The sequence below is a fragment of the Montipora capricornis genome, chromosome 10 (assembly GCF_036669925.1).
Source record: "Montipora capricornis isolate CH-2021 chromosome 10, ASM3666992v2, whole genome shotgun sequence".
NCBI classification, from domain to species: Eukaryota; Metazoa; Cnidaria; class Anthozoa; order Scleractinia; family Acroporidae; genus Montipora; species Montipora capricornis.
In genome coordinates, this window is record NC_090892.1 from 1892746 (window position 1) to 1911442 (window position 18697).

At 40.3% G+C, this 18697-nt stretch overlaps 1 protein-coding gene across 1 annotated transcript in view; it reads right to left on the minus strand.

Annotated features, from left to right (window-relative positions):
* The window catches only part of LOC138020152 (uncharacterized), a 202410-nt gene that overhangs the window by 103172 nt on the left and 80541 nt on the right, over positions 1-18697 (minus strand). Inside the window, 26 exon segments of the mRNA XM_068867178.1 lie at positions 209-452; positions 887-1230; positions 1560-1610; positions 1892-2135; positions 2568-2911; positions 3241-3291; positions 3573-3816; positions 4250-4593; positions 4923-4973; positions 5255-5498; positions 5931-6274; positions 6604-6654; positions 6935-7178; positions 8243-8586; positions 9354-9597; positions 9753-10099; positions 11278-11334; positions 12458-12695; positions 13046-13380; positions 14224-14433; positions 14545-14622; positions 14788-15028; positions 15971-16314; positions 16624-16782; positions 17207-17410; positions 18184-18396. Coding sequence (XP_068723279.1) covers positions 209-452; positions 887-1230; positions 1560-1610; positions 1892-2135; positions 2568-2911; positions 3241-3291; positions 3573-3816; positions 4250-4593; positions 4923-4973; positions 5255-5498; positions 5931-6274; positions 6604-6654; positions 6935-7178; positions 8243-8586; positions 9354-9597; positions 9753-10099; positions 11278-11334; positions 12458-12695; positions 13046-13380; positions 14224-14433; positions 14545-14622; positions 14788-15028; positions 15971-16314; positions 16624-16782; positions 17207-17410; positions 18184-18396 — 5814 coding nt within the window.

An 18697-nucleotide genomic window follows, 5' to 3' on the forward strand; every position in this document is an offset into this window, starting at 1 on the left:
AAATTGCGTCCTCATGGACGCTATTTGAACGACCCTAATCAAATTCATGGTAAAAGGACTACAAATATATCCTAAGGTAATGACAGATAGCCAACCACACGGTCTCATCGCTTTGACGTCGGACTCAATTTATGCCGTCAACTTAAATTTTAAACTATGTTTTTATTTATATATCGGTTTTGTAAATTGTGTTGCCACATGTGTATACCTAGTACACAGATGCCTCGTTTTACTTCCTCGTATTTTTCATCCAAATCCTCGTAGGAATCCGCCGTAAACACGTTTTCAGGGCTAGAAGCAATTTCATTCAGTTCAGAAGGGTCAACGTCCTTTCCAATGCCCAGCACGAATACGGCTGCTCCTTCCTTTTGAAGACAAGACGACGCCTTATCAAGAGGCGTGTAGGCTCCTTGGTCCTTTGCCTGCTCTCCGCTCGTTATCACAAAAACAGGCTGGAGAAAATAACACTCATTAAAAAACAAACATTGTTAAGGAAACGACATTACAGTTTTCGATTTTAAAAAACCGTTACTAATATCGTTTTTTTTTTTTATACGTATTCCCTGCATTTATATCGCTGCTTTTTATAAAAACCAAATATCAAGCCGAATTTTTGCACTGCAACACCACTCCACTAATACCACACAGGTGTTTACAACTTCACCTTTATAAATGAGATAGGGCAAAAAACGTCACTTCTATTTTCTTTATGTTTACCACCGTTGATCCCGTTGGATATTCGTTTAATTCCTTGGTTTACGAAACAATCATTAAACTCTTCTTACGGAACACACTTTAATAAAATTACACCTTCTTCTTTCTATTCATACTAAACGGACAAAATTGATTATTGTTCCAGGGAATTAAAGACAACAATAAAAAACACCTTTGATACGCCTCTCGCTCCACCTTTAGGAGTCACTACTTCTTTGCACGCCAGATCCAATGCTTTGTCAATCCTCCGCGAGCCACCCTGGCATTGTAAGAGACCAACTCGTCTCTTCACTTCTTCGCCGTTCAGAAGCTCTCCTGTTAACGTGTTGAACTTAAGAAGCACAGTGGCATTAGTGCTAAATGGTATTAAGGCGACACGACCCACGGTAGGTGACACATCGTAAAAGGTTACTAAACTTTGGACGAACTTCAGAACGCGGTCCCAGTTACCCGGATCTTCACATGAGGAAGCATCAATGACGAAGGTGGTATCCATGGGGATTGGGCATGTTTCCTCTGTAAAAGCAAAACAACACCGTAATTAACACAAGAAGAGTACCATGAATAGGAAAATACCATCGCAAATCACAATCCAAACTTAAGATAACAGGACATTGTTTTCTGTAGTAAAGAAGTCCTCTTTTCCTTTCTGACTGTAATTGCCAGATTTGTCCCAAGAAGTTCAGTCATATTTTTTCCTAAATAATTTGATGCATCACATCGCCGAGCCTACAGCAAAACAGTTCCGTCGCAGATCCGTTGCCGTCCAACCACTCTCAACCGACGATAAAAATTGTTCATAATAGGAACAACCATAAAATAGAAAGAAAACAGCGACCACTAACCGGGTGAGGTTGGCCCTGGAGTTGGTGTTGTTGTAGATGAGGGAGTTGGTACTGAAAAAGGAAAAAGAAGGGTGTTAAGACGAAAACTGTTGGTGATCTGCAAAAAGCACCATGACAATAGTACAAATTGCGTCCTCATGGACGCTATTTGAACGACCCTAATCAAATTCATGGTAAAAGGACTACAAATATATCCTAAGGTAATGACAGATAGCCAACCACACGGTCTCATCGCTTTGACGTCGGACTCAATTTATGCCGTCAACTTAAATTTTAAACTATGTTTTTATTTATATATCGGTTTTGTAAATTGTGTTGCCACATGTGTATACCTAGTACACAGATGCCTCGTTTTACTTCCTCGTATTTTTCATCCAGATCCTCGTAGGAATCCACCGTAAACACGTTTTCAGGGCTAGAAGCAATTTCATTCAGTTCAGAAGGGTCAACGTCCTTTCCAATGCCCAGCACGAATACGGCTGCTCCTTCCTTTTGAAGACAAGACGACGCCTTATCAAGAGGCGTGTAGGCTCCTTGGTCCTTTGCCTGCTCTCCGCTCGTTATCACAAAAACAGGCTGGAGAAAATAACACTCATTAAAAAACAAACATTGTTAAGGAAACGACATTACAGTTTTCGATTTTAAAAAACCGTTACTAATATCGTTTTTTTTTTATACGTATTCCTTGCATTTATATCGCTGCTTTTTATAAAAACCAAATATCAAGCCGAATTTTTGCACTGCAACACCACTCCACTAATACCACACAGGTGTTTACAACTTCACCTTTATAAATGAGATAGGGCAAAAAACGTCACTTCTATTTTCTTTATGTTTACCACCGTTGATCCCGTTGGATATTCGTTTAATTCCTTGGTTTACGAAACAATCATTAAACTCTTCTTACGGAACACACTTTAATAAAATTACACCTTCTTCTTTCTATTCATACTAAACGGACAAAATTGATTATCGTTCCAGGGAATTAAAGACAACAATAAAAAACACCTTTGATACGCCTCTCGCTCCACCTTTAGGAGTCACTACTTCTTTGCACGCCAGATCCAATGCTTTGTCAATCCTCCGCGAGCCACCCTGGCATTGTAAGAGACCAACTCGTCTCTTCACTTCTTCGCCGTTCAGAAGCTCTCCTGTTAACGTGTTGAACTTAAGAAGCACAGTGGCATTAGTGCTAAATGGTATTAAGGCGACACGACCCACGGTAGGTGACACATCGTAAAAGGTTACTAAACTTTGGACGAACTTCAGAACGCGGTCCCAGTTACCCGGATCTTCACATGAGGAAGCATCAATGACGAAGGTGGTATCCATGGGGATTGGGCATGTTTCCTCTGTAAAAGCAAAACAACACCGTAATTAACACAAGAAGAGTACCATGAATAGGAAAATACCATCGCAAATCACAATCCAAAATTAAGATAACAGGACATTGTTTTCTGTAGTAAAGAAGTCCTCTTTTCCTTTCTGACTGTAATTGCCAGATTTGTACCAAGAAGTTCAGTCATATTTTTTCCTAAATAATTTGATGCATCACGTCGCCGAGCCTACAGCAAAACAGTTCCGTCGCAGATCCGTTGCCGTCCAACCACTGCCAACCGACGATAAAAATTGTTCATAATAGGAACAACCATAAAATAGAAAGAAAACAGTGACCACTAACCGGGTGAGGTTGGCCCAGGAGTTGCTGTTGTTGTAGATGAGGGAGTTGGTACTGAAAAAGGAAAAAGAAGGGTGTTAAGACGAAAACTGTTGGTGATCTGCAAAAAGCACCATGACAATAGTACAAATTGCGTCCTCATGGACGCTATTTGAACGACCCTAATCAAATTCATGGTAAAAGGACTACAAATATATCCTAAGGTAATGACAGATAGCCAACCACACGGTCTCATCGCTTTGACGTCGGACTCAATTTATGCCGTCAACTTTAATTTTAAACTATGTTTTTATTTATATATCGGTTTTGTAAATTGTGTTGCCACATGTGTATACCTAGTACACAGATGCCTCGTTTTACTTCCTCGTATTTTTCATCCAAATCCTCGTAGGAATCCACCGTAAACACGTTTTCAGGGCTAGAAGCAATTTCATTCAGTTCAGAAGGGTCAACGTCCTTTCCAATGCCCAGCACGAATACGGCTGCTCCTTCCTTTTGAAGACAAGACGACGCCTTATCAAGAGGCGTGTAGGCTCCTTGGTCCTTTGCCTGCTCTCCGCTCGTTATCACAAAAACAGGCTGGAGAAAATAACACTCATTAAAAAACAAACATTGTTAAGGAAACGACATTACAGTTTTCGATTTTAAAAAACCGTTACTAATATCGTTTTTTTTTTTATACGTATTCCTTGCATTTATATCGCTGCTTTTTATAAAAACCAAATATCAAGCCGAATTTTTGCACTGCAACACCACTCCACTAATACCACACAGGTGTTTACAACTTCACCTTTATAAATGAGATAGGGCAAAAAACGTCACTTCTATTTTCTTTATGTTTACCACCGTTGATCCCGTTGGATATTCGTTTAATTCCTTGGTTTACGAAACAATCATTAAACTCTTCTTACGGAACACACTTTAATAAAATTACACCTTCTTCTTTCTATTCATACTAAACGGACAAAATTGCTTATCGTTCCAGGGAATTAAAGACAACAATAAAAAACACCTTTGATACGCCTCTCGCTCCACCTTTAGGAGTCACTACTTCTTTGCACGCCAGATCCAATGCTTTGTCAATCCTCCGCGAGCCACCCTGGCATTGTAAGAGACCAACTCGTCTCTTCACTTCTTCGCCGTTCAGAAGCTCTCCTGTTAACGTGTTGAACTTAAGAAGCACAGTGGCATTAGTGCTAAATGGTATTAAGGCGACACGACCCACGGTAGGTGACACATCGTAAAAGGTTACTAAACTTTGGACGAGCTTCAGAACGCGGTCCCAGTTACCCGGATCTTCACATGAGGAAGCATCAATGACGAAGGTGGTATCCATGGGGATTGGGCATGTTTCCTCTGTAAAAGCAAAACAACACCGTAATTAACACAAGAAGAATACCATGAATAGGAAAATACCATCGCAAATCACAATCCAAAATTAAGATAACAGGACATTGTTTCCTGTAGTAAAGAAGTCCTCTTTTCCTTTCTGACTGTAATTGCCAGATTTGTACCAAGAAGTTCAGTCATATTTTTTCCTAAATAATTTGATGCATCACGTCGCCGAGCCTACAGCAAAACAGTTCCGTCGCAGATCCGTTGCCGTCCAAACACTGCCAACCGACGATAAAAATTGTTCATAATAGGAACAACCATAAAATAGAAAGAAAACAGTGACCACTAACCGGGTGAGGTTGGCCCAGGAGTTGCTGTTGTTGTAGATGAGGGAGTTGGTACTGAAAAAGGAAAAAGAAGGGTGTTAAGACGAAAACTGTTGGTGATCTGCAAAAAGCACCATGACAATAGTACAAATTGCGTCCTCATGGACGCTATTTGAACGACCCTAATCAAATTCATGGTAAAAGGACTACAAATATATCCTAAGGTAATGACAGATAGCCAACCACACGGTCTCATCGCTTTGACGTCGGACTCAATTTATGCCGTCAACTTTAATTTTAAACTATGTTTTTATTTATATATCGGTTTTGTAAATTGTGTTGCCACATGTGTATACCTAGTACACAGATGCCTCGTTTTACTTCCTCGTATTTTTCATCCAAATCCTCGTAGGAATCCACCGTAAACACGTTTTCAGGGCTAGAAGCAATTTCATTCAGTTCAGAAGGGTCAACGTCCTTTCCAATGCCCAGCACGAATACGGCTGCTCCTTCCTTTTGAAGACAAGACGACGCCTTATCAAGAGGCGTGTAGGCTCCTTGGTCCTTTGCCTGCTCTCCGCTCGTTATCACAAAAACAGGCTGGAGAAAATAACACTCATTAAAAAACAAACATTGTTAAGGAAACGACATTACAGTTTTCGATTTTAAAAAACCGTTACTAATATCGTTTTTTTTTTATACGTATTCCTTGCATTTATATCGCTGCTTTTTATAAAAACCAAATATCAAGCCGAATTTTTGCACTGCAACACCACTCCACTAATACCACACAGGTGTTTACAACTTCACCTTTATAAATGAGATAGGGCAAAAAACGTCACTTCTATTTTCTTTATGTTTACCACCGTTGATCCCGTTGGATATTCGTTTAATTCCTTGGTTTACGAAACAATCATTAAACTCTTCTTACGGAACACACTTTAATAAAATTACACCTTCTTCTTTCTATTCATACTAAACGGACAAAATTGATTATTGTTCCAGGGAATTAAAGACAACAATAAAAAACACCTTTGATACGCCTCTCGCTCCACCTTTAGGAGTCACTACTTCTTTGCACGCCAGATCCAATGCTTTGTCAATCCTCCGCGAGCCACCCTGGCATTGTAAGAGACCAACTCGTCTCTTCACTTCTTCGCCGTTCAGAAGCTCTCCTGTTAACGTGTTGAACTTAAGAAGCACAGTGGCATTAGTGCTAAATGGTATTAAGGCGACACGACCCACGGTAGGTGACACATCGTAAAAGGTTACTAAACTTTGGACGAACTTCAGAACGCGGTCCCAGTTACCCGGATCTTCACATGAGGAAGCATCAATGACGAAGGTGGTATCCATGGGGATTGGGCATGTTTCCTCTGTAAAAGCAAAACAACACCGTAATTAACACAAGAAGAGTACCATGAATAGGAAAATACCATCGCAAATCACAATCCAAACTTAAGATAACAGGACATTGTTTTCTGTAGTAAAGAAGTCCTCTTTTCCTTTCTGACTGTAATTGCCAGATTTGTCCCAAGAAGTTCAGTCATATTTTTTCCTAAATAATTTGATGCATCACATCGCCGAGCCTACAGCAAAACAGTTCCGTCGCAGATCCGTTGCCGTCCAACCACTCTCAACCGACGATAAAAATTGTTCATAATAGGAACAACCATAAAATAGAAAGAAAACAGTGACCACTAACCGGGTGAGGTTGGCCCAGGAGTTGCTGTTGTTGTAGATGAGGGAGTTGGTACTGAAAAAGGAAAAAGAAGGGTGTTAAGCCGAAAACTGTTGGTGATCTGCTAAAAGCACCATGACAATAGTACAAATTGCGTCCTCATGGACGCTATTTGAACGACCTAATCAAATTCACGGTAAAACGACCACAAATATATCCTAACGTAATGACGGATAGCCAACCACAGGGTCTTATCGCCTTGACGTCTGACCCAATTTATGGCGTCACCTTAAATTTTCAACTATGGTTTTATTTATATTTTGATTTTGTAAATTGTGTTGTCACAAATGTATACCTAGTACACAGATGCCTCGTTTTACTTCCTCAGATTTTTTATCCAAATCCTCGTAGGAATCCACTGTAAACACGTTTTCAGGGCTAGAGGCAATTTCATTCAGTTCAGAAGGGTCAACGTCCTTTCCAATGCCCAGCACGAATACGGCTGCTCCTTCCTTTTGAAGACAAGACGACGCCTTATCAAGAGGCGTGTAGGCTCCTTGGTCCTTTGCCTGCTCTCCGCTCGTTATCACAAAAACAGGCTGGAGAAAATAACACTTATTAAAAAGCAACCATTGTTAAGGAGACGACATTACAGTTTTCGATTTTAAAAAACCGTTACTAATATCCTTTTTTTGATATGTATTTCTTGCATTTATATCGCTGCTTTTTATAAAAACCAAATATCAACCCGAATTTTGCACTGCAACACCACAGGGTGTTTACAACTTAACCTTTATAAATGAGATAGGGCAAAAAACGTCAGTTCTATTTTCTTTATCTTTACGACCGTTGATCCCGTTGGATATTGGTTGAATTCCTTGGTTTACGAAACAATCATTAAAGTCTTAAAATGGTCCTGTAACCAGGTGATAAAAACATATTAAGAAATAAGAACGTTACTCTGGTTGAAATTGTATAAGAATATGTACAATGTTTTAAAAATTCCAACGTTTCGGTTGAACCTTCAACCTTCATCAGGGGAAAGTGAAAAAATAATTCGCAAAAAACACGTTTCTTATAGTATGCCAAATTCGAGTCTATTATTATTGAATTATGTCCCTCAAGGCAAGATTTAGAAATTCGTGCGGCAAATGCATGCCATCATCACGATTAAGGGGATTCCTGCAAGTGTTAATTTCCCAAGCCTCAAGAATGCGTCGATTGCGCCAATTAGCATTTGTGCGTAGGATCTTGGAAGCCTCCCAAGAGACAGTGTGACCAGAACGTAAACAATGTTCCGCTAAAGCTGACTTTTGCGAGTGTTTATGTTCCACCGCTATCTGGTGTTCTTTAAGGCGAGTAGAAAATTTGCGTTTGGTTTCCCCGATTATTTCGAGCCTATAAGAAACGTGTTTTTTGCGAATTATTTTTTCACTTTCCCCTGATGAAGGTTGAAGGTTCAACCGAAACGTTGGGATTTTTAAAACATTGTACATATTCTTATACAATTTCAACCAGAGTAACGTTCTTATTTCTTAATATAATCATTAAAGTCTTCGTACGGAACACACTTTAATAAAATTTCACCTTTTTGTTACGGTTGATACTAAACAGACAAAATCGATTATTGTTCCAGGGAATTAAAGACAACGATAAAAAACACCTTTGATACGCCTCTCGCTCCACCTTTAGGAGTCACCACTTCTTTGCACGCCAGATCCAATGCCTTGTCAATCCTCCGCGAGCCACCCTGGCATTGTAAGAGACCAACGCGTTTCTTGACTTCTTCTCCGTTCAAAAGCTCTCCTGTTAACGAGTTGAACTTAAGAAGCACAGTGGCATTAGTGCTAAATGGTATTAAGGCGACACGACCCACGGTAGGTGACACATCGTAAAAGGTTACTAAACTTTGGACGAACTTCAGAACGCGGTCCCAGTTACCCGGATCTTCACATGAGGAAGCATCAATGACGAAGGTGGTATCCATGGGGATTGGGCATGTTTCTTCTGTAAAAGCAAAACAACACCGTAATTAACACAAGAAGAGTACCATGAATAGGAAAATACCATCGCAAATCACAATCCAAAATTAAGATAACAGGACATTGTTTTCTGTAGTAAAGAAGTCCTCTTTTCCTTTCTGACCGTAATTGCCAGATTTGTCCCAAGAAGTTAAGCCATATTTTTTCGTAAATAATTTGATGCATCACATCGCCGAACCTACAGCACAACAGTTCCGTTGCAACTCCGATGTGCTCCAACCACTGTGAACATGAACTTATGAGAAATTTGAAGGACCCTTCTTAAACTCGTGGTCAAAGGACTACAGATAGCCAACAACTACACGGTCTCTTCCTTCGACTGCCTCTCCATAAAACACTGGGAGCGATCCTGAACACCATCAGATGCGCAAACGGGGTTATAAGTGTCCGGGCAAGTTGGACAAATGCACTCAGGTGAATTGTCCACAACTTTGCAGCCAATGTTATAAGGGGCATTGCAGCCAACAAGGGAACATGCATCGACAACAGGAATTGTGGATGTTGGGGAAGGCGATGGTGTCGGTGTTGCTGCGGTTGTAACTAGAAAGTCACGGATAAAGTGAGTTTTTAGAGAACGTGAAGAACATAACATCAATGAGGCATCTCAAACTTGAACAGGTTGTAAACTGAATGTATCTATTCTTCTACAGAGAAGTGCTTATTTTGGAAAAGCACAGGAAAACATTCACACTGCTAAGTAATGATCAGAAGTAACGATTTTGTAACGGATACCTAAAATACAGATGCCTCTCTTAATGTCGTCAGCTCTTTCTTGCAGATCCTCAAAGGATTCGACCGTAAACACATTGTCTGGTCCAGAGGCAATTTGGTTCAATTCCGTATGATCCGTATCTTCTCCTATGCCCAACACGAATACGGTTGCGCCTTTCTTCTGTAAGGCAGAAGAGGCTTCATCGAGAGGAGTGTATGTGTCCTTATCCACTGCTTGCTTTCCCGTCGCAATTACAAAGACAGGCTGAAAAAATACAAGTACGGTGAAAGCCATGCACATCTCTCTACCAAGGTAATGGGGTTACATTTAATTTTTAAACCTCTTTTAGTCTGATATTAAATTAAAACAGACGTAAGGCAAGAAAACATTGATATGAAGTCTAATCATTGATACTTTACCCTTGGTACATCTCTCATTCCGTTCTGTAAAGTGAGCACTTCCTTGGTGACCAGGTCCAATGCTTTGTCAATACGCCTCGAGCCCGCCTCGCATTGCAAAAGACTGACTCGTCGATTCACTTCTTCGCTGTTCAGGAGGTTTCCAGTCAATGAGTTAAACTTGAGAACCACCATTGCATCGGTGCTGAATGTAACCAAGGCGATGTGGCCAACAGTTGGTGAAACATTATAAAAGGTTACTAATGTTTGAACAAACTTTAACACGCGATTCCAGTTACCAAGTTCTTCACAAACTGAGGCATCAATAACAATAGTGATGTCCATAGGAATTGGACAAACTTCATCAGCTGGTTCAAAAGAAAACAAAATTTCTAATTGACATTTATTTCAAGTCTTAATAACTCATACACTTTGCATGCTGGTGGAAATAAAGGTATTGCCAGGCGTGACATGTCTCCCGTTTTTTAAATACCTTCTTGCTACATTCGAACAGTTACACCAATTCATTTAACAAAGCGGCAAAAAGGAAACATTTTAGCGGACCGTAATGTATAATATCGCCCGCTAAATTAGCTGATCATACCGCGCGTACTATCTGAAACATATTATCAAAATTGCAGATGTATAACGAACGTGCGAAGCCATGATTTTGTGTCCCTGATTGGTGCATTCATGTTAGCGAGAGGAGTGAACTGGCGCCGTAAGGTTCCAAATAGCCAATTTTTGGCTATAAGAACCCTACTGCGAATGTTCTCCTACTTAGCGTTTCCCAGAGCCTAGGGTCATGCGCAGACATAACATCCGAGGCTCTGGTGACGAGAATGTTCTCAGGCTAAGTGAAGCACTCTCTCCCGAATAATTTAAGCTGAGAGAAACAAAAAGTTTAAAAGAGCGGATTTTTTTTTTTTTTTACACAACAGTACAATTATAGCACGCGGAATTTAGTTTTACAAGTAAAAGGTTACCGTTCAAAGTTAGCTGATGGAAGGCTAAGTTTACGAACATTTACCATGCGGAGAAGTGTCCGATCGCTCAAAGAAACGATGCCATATAATAAACAACTTACCAACCTCACTTGCTCGGGACCCTACTGGGGAATATTGGCCCTCGGCCGTTTTTGAACGGACCTCGCTGCCCTCGGTTCGTACTGCCAAGACCTCGGGCTAATACTCCCCTGTACAGCCTAGCGCGCGGTTAGAAAGACGTTAATATGTGAAATGCTTCATTATCATAAAGTGAAAGTTAGGAAGATCATCACAGTTAGCGAAGAAATTAAGGAGTCGAGATTTGATAAGCAATCGAACCCATGACAGTGTGATTGCGCTGCACCTGCTCCATCAACTGAGCTTTCAAGGCAACTCAGAGCTGGTCAATTTTGCCAGTACAGGTTGTATCCCGCTAGGGGTGAATGAAATGAATTTACAAACCTTGGTGTCATACATTTGAACTGTGACATGAAAATGAAAGGAAAAAAGGAGCATCGACGATAATCAACTCATATTCGCACAAAAATGTTAACTCAAACCTGTCGGAGTTGGTGTTGGTGTAGACACTGGTGTTGGCAAAACAGAGGGAGATGGCACTGAAAAATAACAAAGCGATAACTGTTCCGAAAGGAAAATGACAACCTGCGAACAGATATAAATAACCTGTACGTGAAATTTTAATTTTCAGGAATTCCCATCGAACAGACAATTCCACGGGCGTTTAAAGTGTAAGCTAAGTATCAGACTTGCCAGATCGCTATTTTCGACTTGTCAGACCTCAGCATTTTTTTATGAGAAGCTACTAGGGGCGTAGCGTAGGGCGAGTCACACTGACGGTACTCACCAGATTGTCGCGGTTTCGCCACTAGGGGAAGGAAGGGGGGTTAGGGACAGGCACCCCAGGACCCCCGCCCTCCCTAGCTACGCCCTTGGCTACCCTTAAAACTCTTTCATGGTTATTATTTCTTGGCTAATAAACACAGACAGACCAAATCGGCTAACTCAATATTGTACCCAATTCAAATTTCCTGGGGTTAAGATTCATCGTATCATCGTCATTATTTTAATTCAATGATTTAAATTTAAGATACTGAAGAAATACACAACCCGCATATAGCAAAGCTAATCGAGGCAGGCTGTGTAACTTGCAATTTAGCAAAATAGATTAATAGTAAATGAGGTAAATAAATTAAATAAAATAAAATGGGTATACACAGACATTCACAGATAGCTAGTATTTACAGAGATAGAGCACTAACCTATAAGAGGACATGAAACATAAAGAAGTAATAATGATAGCTAGAGTGTGATCAATGATAAGTGGTAATTTTTAAGATAAACTTTGAGACATCAACATAATCATCCTCATCACCAAGCACCGCATGGTGAACTTTGTTTTTGAAACGTTTCTTCCTAAGTTTACGCAAGTCAGGCTTCAGGCAAATCCATAACTTAGCTCCGAAAATGGAAAGCGAATTAAGTCGAATACTCAGTCTTGATTTATTAACATACAAGTTGCCAATATCAGAAAATCTGGCGGTAAATGAATGAAAGTCGGATGAAGAGGTAAAAAGATCAGAAATATTCTGAGATTCTTTGTGTATTATATTTGCTGTATAATGTAGCTCTCACATTTAAATGATATACACATATCTGGAACAAACGTTTTATTACCAAAGGGTTTGAGTTGGGTACAACATTGAGTTAACAACTACTTACGGTCGCACAGTTTTCCTTGAATTAAAGTAGCAATCGGCATGACTTCTCTAAAGGACGAAGATACAAAAACGTTTTCTTTGGTGGAAGCAATTGTCTGGAGCTCTGCTTCATCAGGACCTCTGCCAATCCCAACGGCGTAGACTGCAATTCCTCTGTTTTTGATCTTCTCCGATGCCTCAGAAAGGTCTGTGTAGGACAGAGATGTTGTTTGCTTCCCATCCGTTAAGAAAATCAAAACCTAGAGAACAACGTTTCAGGCAATAACAGTTAATTTTGAGGCAGCCACCTTGTTCGAGGGAAACACCGATCAAAGCTAATAACCTCGACCGTTCTCCTATTTTCAGAAAACAATGTAACCATCTCATTATTTCACCTCGAATGGAATAAAACATGAACTTGCAATTGACCAGCTCCCAGATAAGATCGGGTTTAATAGCTCAGATAGTAGAACAGTGTAGCGCAATCGCGCGCTCCTAGCAACTGTTCCAATGCTCGCTTAGTCATTATAACCGTAGCTCAAAGTGCGTCTTTCTTGTATTTTACTGTCTTGTGGTCAACTTAAACATGCATTAGGTTGTGGCATCTTACCTTTGATACATCTGGTCTCATACCATTCGCGACCTGGAACAAATCACGATCTGCAAGCAGGAGCGCTTTATCAATGAAAGTGAATCCCCGCTGCCACGACATTTCATCTAATGCTTTGTAAACTCCATCTGCGCTTTGACCATTACTAAAGAGCAAAACAACCTTAGCATTGGTACTGTAGGAAACAGCTGCTACATGTGCACCAGAGGGACTAACATCAAGTTTGCTGACTATGGCTTTTACAAATCGCTTCGTTTTCACCCAGTTCCTACTTCCAATGCTCCCAGAAGAGTCAATAAGGAAAGCTACATCCGCCACCGGTTTGCATTCCTTATCTGGAGAAGAAGAAGAAAGTAAAAAAAGGAATAAAATGGGTTTCAAGAAATGTTTAAAAAACGAGCAGCAGTGTACTATCGGGTTTAAAAACAAGAGGCGTAGCCGAATGTTGTTAGACCCTATAAAACACGTGCTGCTAGTTTTTTAAACGGCTTCAAAAACACTCCACAAAAAACCGTGTCTCTCGGGAGTCTGAACAAAGGTTTAAATTGTGAGGGCAAAATATCAGCATTGCCTGATTTCATACCATGGAAGCTTGGCACTAGTTATCCGTTTTGCCGGACGGAAGTGCACTTCAGTTTGTTAGATGGAGAATTTACGAAAACTTGGCATTGGAATTGTGACAGTTCTTTGTGTACGAATAACTACAGAACTAAAAGAATAACGTACTACACCTTTCCCAGTGATCCTGAGCTTCAAAACGGATATAGGAAGGTTCTTATAAACGAAATAACTGGAGAAAACATGTGATATGCAGCGGTCACTGGAGCTCGGGAAAACGAGAGAACAAGAACATAAAAACATTAAAAAAAAAACCATCCAGGGAGAGGAAAGGGGAAAAGTGGAGAACAACCTCTAGAGGCAGCGTAAAGAAGCAACAACAAACTTAACCCCCATATACCCTCGTATCCGGAATCGAACCTGTGCCACATTGGTGTGAGGCGAGTGCTATAACCACTACGCCAACCTTGCTCCCTTCAGAGTTAACTTTGGAATTCAAGGTATGAAGATTCTTATTCGCATAGAAAATGCTGGGGACATCTGCAAGAATTTTAAGGTTAAATATTTGATGAGTTTAGTTTTCTTTACCAATACTGATAGCCATAAATGTTGTGACATACCACATAGTCCAGCTTTTTCCACAGTAATCAATTTATCAGTAAGACAAGACTGCCTCTTCATTACGCACTCAGACCGATCCTCGACGCCATCTGAGGTGCAGACTGGACTGAATATGTCAGGACAAGTGGGACAAATGCATTCCGCTGAACCACGCACAACTTTGCAGCCGACGTTGTAAGGTGCATTGCAACCAATGGCCCTGCATGGATCTGTATTATAAAAAAGTCACATGACATTCAAATGGTTGAACAAACGGTGATTGTTGACTATAAAAAGCCTAACCATTGACTTGGAGAGTTTACCAACAGGAAGTTATTTACCTGTTGTTGGTGTTGCTGACGGCGTTGGCTTTGGAGTTGGAGTTGGAGTAGGCGATGCAGTTGTATCAAGAGGTACGCCTGAGCAAAGAAAATAACGATGACATCTTGACAACCTCCAATATATACAGCACTATTAGTGTCAAACACAATTTTCTTAAGGCTCCTTAGAGAAAGTTGTCACTAAGGTTTCACAAAGTAGGAACGTGCAATCAAATATACTTCATCAAGTGTCACCAACGATACCTATACATAGTGCTTTCTTTATCTCTTTCACGTTGTCATTCAGGTCGTTGTATGAGCTAACTGTAAATGCATTCTCAGGAACAGAAGCAACTTTTTCAAGTTCTGAGCTCTCTATGTCCTCTCCTATGCCCAAGGAAAACACTGAGGCCCCTTTAGCCTGAAGGCGGAGTGAAGCCTTTTCAAGCGGTGTATAGTCTCCTTGGTCCGGAGTCTGCTGTCCAGTTGTAATTAGGAGGATAGGCTTCAAGGAAAAAAACACGTTACAAACATCAACAATACAATAACCCCTAACCCTAACCCTAAAACCTTCAAAGGTCCGCTTTTTTCCTGCATAAAGCCAGTTGTTACGTGTTGGGATAACCAAGAGACGTCCACGAACAAGGCATAAGTGAAACGACCTCCGGAGTACAATATAAGGCACGCAACAAAATTGTGAGAACAAGCAGTTACCCCCTTTCACTATTGTTTACTTAGTTTTATATTGTTACAATTACTTAAGTTAAAGATTAAGTTAAGCAGTTCGTAAAGCAGGCTTATTGTCTTTCATGGCCATTCCGGTATTGATCTTGATTAACTTCCAACTCCAAGTTCCACCGACTGTAGACAACAATGCTTGACTTCCATGATTCACTGGATTCTCTCTACTCACTGGATTTTCTGTGTAGACAAACTCTTATGGAGGACTTCATGATGAAATCTGACTTCTTTATTTTCTTCCCTTTTCGGCTATCGTCACTTTCTTCTCTCCGGATATAGCAAGATCAAGGGTTACAGTTCCATCATAGAACTTTATCGTAGTTGATTACAACTTTCTCACAGTAAAGCATTCGTAGCATAAGTTCAATCACAGCCGGCACGAGGGTAAGCCCTCGGGCAAATAAGGAGAGAGTCCTTTCTATTACTTACAAGCCTGCTTTTATACTTTTACTCTAAGCATCTAGAAAGTTCTGTTGCTATTTATAGTTTATTACAAGGTGCACTATTTGTGGAAACTGCTGAGTCACATCAAAGAAATTTCTGGAATATTGAAGGTTGTAAGATAATTGTAGAAAAGTCTGGAATTGCGTGACAGATAAACTAAAAGTAATTCCGATCCTCATAAGACAGTTATAATTCAGAAGTCAACTGTCAGGGTAAGCAATGGTTAAAGCAAAAACTTTGTGTTAGAAGTTGTTAGACTTACTTTTGAAATATTTCTCAAGCCACTTCCTGGGACCATTACTTCCTTGCTCGTAAGTTCCAAGGCTTTATCAATTCGTCTGAAACCCCCAAGACACTGAATACGACTTATTTGTGTGTTTACTTCTTGCGCCTTGAGAAGGACCCCCTTTAATGAGTTAAACTTGAGGATCACGTTGGCTTCAGAGTTGTATTGCACAAGAGAAACGCGTCCACCAGACGGAGACACGTCCAAGAAGCCAACAAGAGTTTGCAGAAAGTTTAGCAAGATGATCCAATCACGTCGACTAGAACATTCAGATGAGTCAACGATGAAGGTGGTATCCATGGGGATTGGGCATTGTTCACCTGTTGATAAAAAAAATCCGAGATATTACCCATAACGTTTTTCTTTAATTTTCTTTTGGTGATCTCCCGGCAAAATGGTTTCATACTCAAGAGCTGATCGCTTTAAGCTCTTATCTTGTTTCCTTGGTACATGTACTGCTTCATTCTAACATGAACTGTAATCGCATGCCAATGAGTGATGATAACCAATAATCTTAAACAATCCTGCATTAAATACAGAACTACAGAATCTTAATGCTTGCAGAAGCATTAGCTAGCCTTAGAAATTGTTTTAAGTAACGACAACAACACGGAAAATGTGTGATTTACCATATTTTTCACTTGGAACCTTAGCACATTCCTTTTGACAGCCATTAAAACAACACTTGTCCTTGTCTTCACAATCATTATCACGTTGGCATTCATCCCCTTTGCGATCGCATAATCCATCCAGTCCTTTCCAAGGCAAAGGACATTTATCGGGTTTGTCTTAAAACAATAAAACCACAACACATTGAGATAAATTCAAAATGACGAAACTCGCTTAATTGCGTAACGTTTTTCCACCGAAACAAAAGAAAACGTTTGCATGATAACAGAGCTCTATTCCCGGAGGACTAGCTGGCGACATCAACATGGCCACCCTTCCTTTGTTTAGGGACACCAACATGGCCGCCGTAACGTCACGAAACACTCTATAGGCAACCCGCTGAGGTGTTAGGATGGGTTCTAGTGTGCTCCTTCCCTTTCCAATCACTTCTATGATTTTGCCTGCTTACATCTTTGTAATTGAACGTCGTCTTTGAATGAATATGGATAGGTTATTCCTATAGTTCTGCTGGCTGATCCTTCAAAGAGCCACATTTCTCGAGGTCGTATCTTCTTCAATTATTTTACGTATGCACTTACTTACCTGCAACACAGTTTGGCCTCAATGGTCTGGTTACCCTTGTTCCAGGTTTTTCTTTCCCCGCGCTGTCTACGCAATAAGCATCTGGTCCATCTAGTTGGATAGGCTCAAATTTGCCACCACGTGTACATCGTGGGATGAATCGACCCGGAAGATATTGCCTCAGGGATTGCAGGTATGCCCGTTGGCACGCCGTAGGATTAGGACCTGCAAAATGATTAATTTAGTCATCAGGAAAACGTTTGCAATATAAGAAATAATAGCGTGGGCCAACGTGCCTGAACAGTAACAATGTTGATAAAATCCTATCTCCTCTTTGGTCACAGCAGTGCTGCTATTTCGAGTTGATTAGTTCACAAGTTAAAGATGTAATTAAATTAATTCATTAAATATTGCATTAACGGTTGTCGTGTTTTGTTTTTTTTTTGCGCAGAATTGCAATTTGTAACTTACGTGGTATTTACGAGAATGTTTTCTTTCAGGTTTTACGACAAGGAATAAAAAAGTGACAACAACATTTATATATAAAAATATTGAAGGGCCGCAGCCAGGGTGAAACATAGTTGAAATTTAAAAAACGATCTCTGGCTAAAATGATTTAAAACTACGAGCTTTCGACTGCCCAAACTGCAGTCTTCGACGGGTAAAATGAATGATAAGAAAGCGATGAGAAAATTTGAATAAAAAGCATGAATTGCGAAATAAAAATGTAAATGGTTATGAATGTTTGTTAAAAAGAATGTTGTATTGCCCAGGTAACGGGCAAGAATTGTTATCTGCGTTTGGTGTCACTCTGGTATGCCACGCTTCTAATGTTTTTCTGGTTCTAAAAGTGCCTTTGTCAATAATTGACGCGTTTTCAAAATCAATGGCGTGGTTTTTGGACCAGGCGTGATTAGCCATTCTAGAATCTTTGGCCGCAGTTTTTTTTTTTAATTTCAACTACATTTATGATGAATATCCCGTTGAGCATGACTAACCTTCACAGTCTGGTCGATTTGGGCGAGGTGTTTCTGTTCCCTCTATGGTCCTTCCGTTGCTGTCCACACAGTAACACATCAACTCCTTACACTGGATTGGATCGAATGAACCATCGGGTCTGCAGAATGGTGTAAATTTGTTTTTTGACCTTTGAAGAGCTGCATTCCGCTGCATTTCACATAGTGTTTTAGGTGTGCTTGGAGTTTCTATTTCTGCAACCATTAACCGTGAGAGAGCAATCAGTTTAAGACGAAGGAATGAAAGAAAGACCCATACATTAGCTAGGAATACAAATGCCAAAACAAAACGTTCATTAAATACTACTGAATAAGAACATGGTTTAATTGTTTTCCAACAATGGTAATCCTGTGCCATGTGCATTTGTACTTATTCCAGGGGTTGTGCATAAATCAGTGACTTTCACCAAGGAGAGGATGACACGTCACGGATGAACGGTTGGCAATATCAACCTGTTCGGACATCGGCTAGAACACTCATATATCAAAACAAACG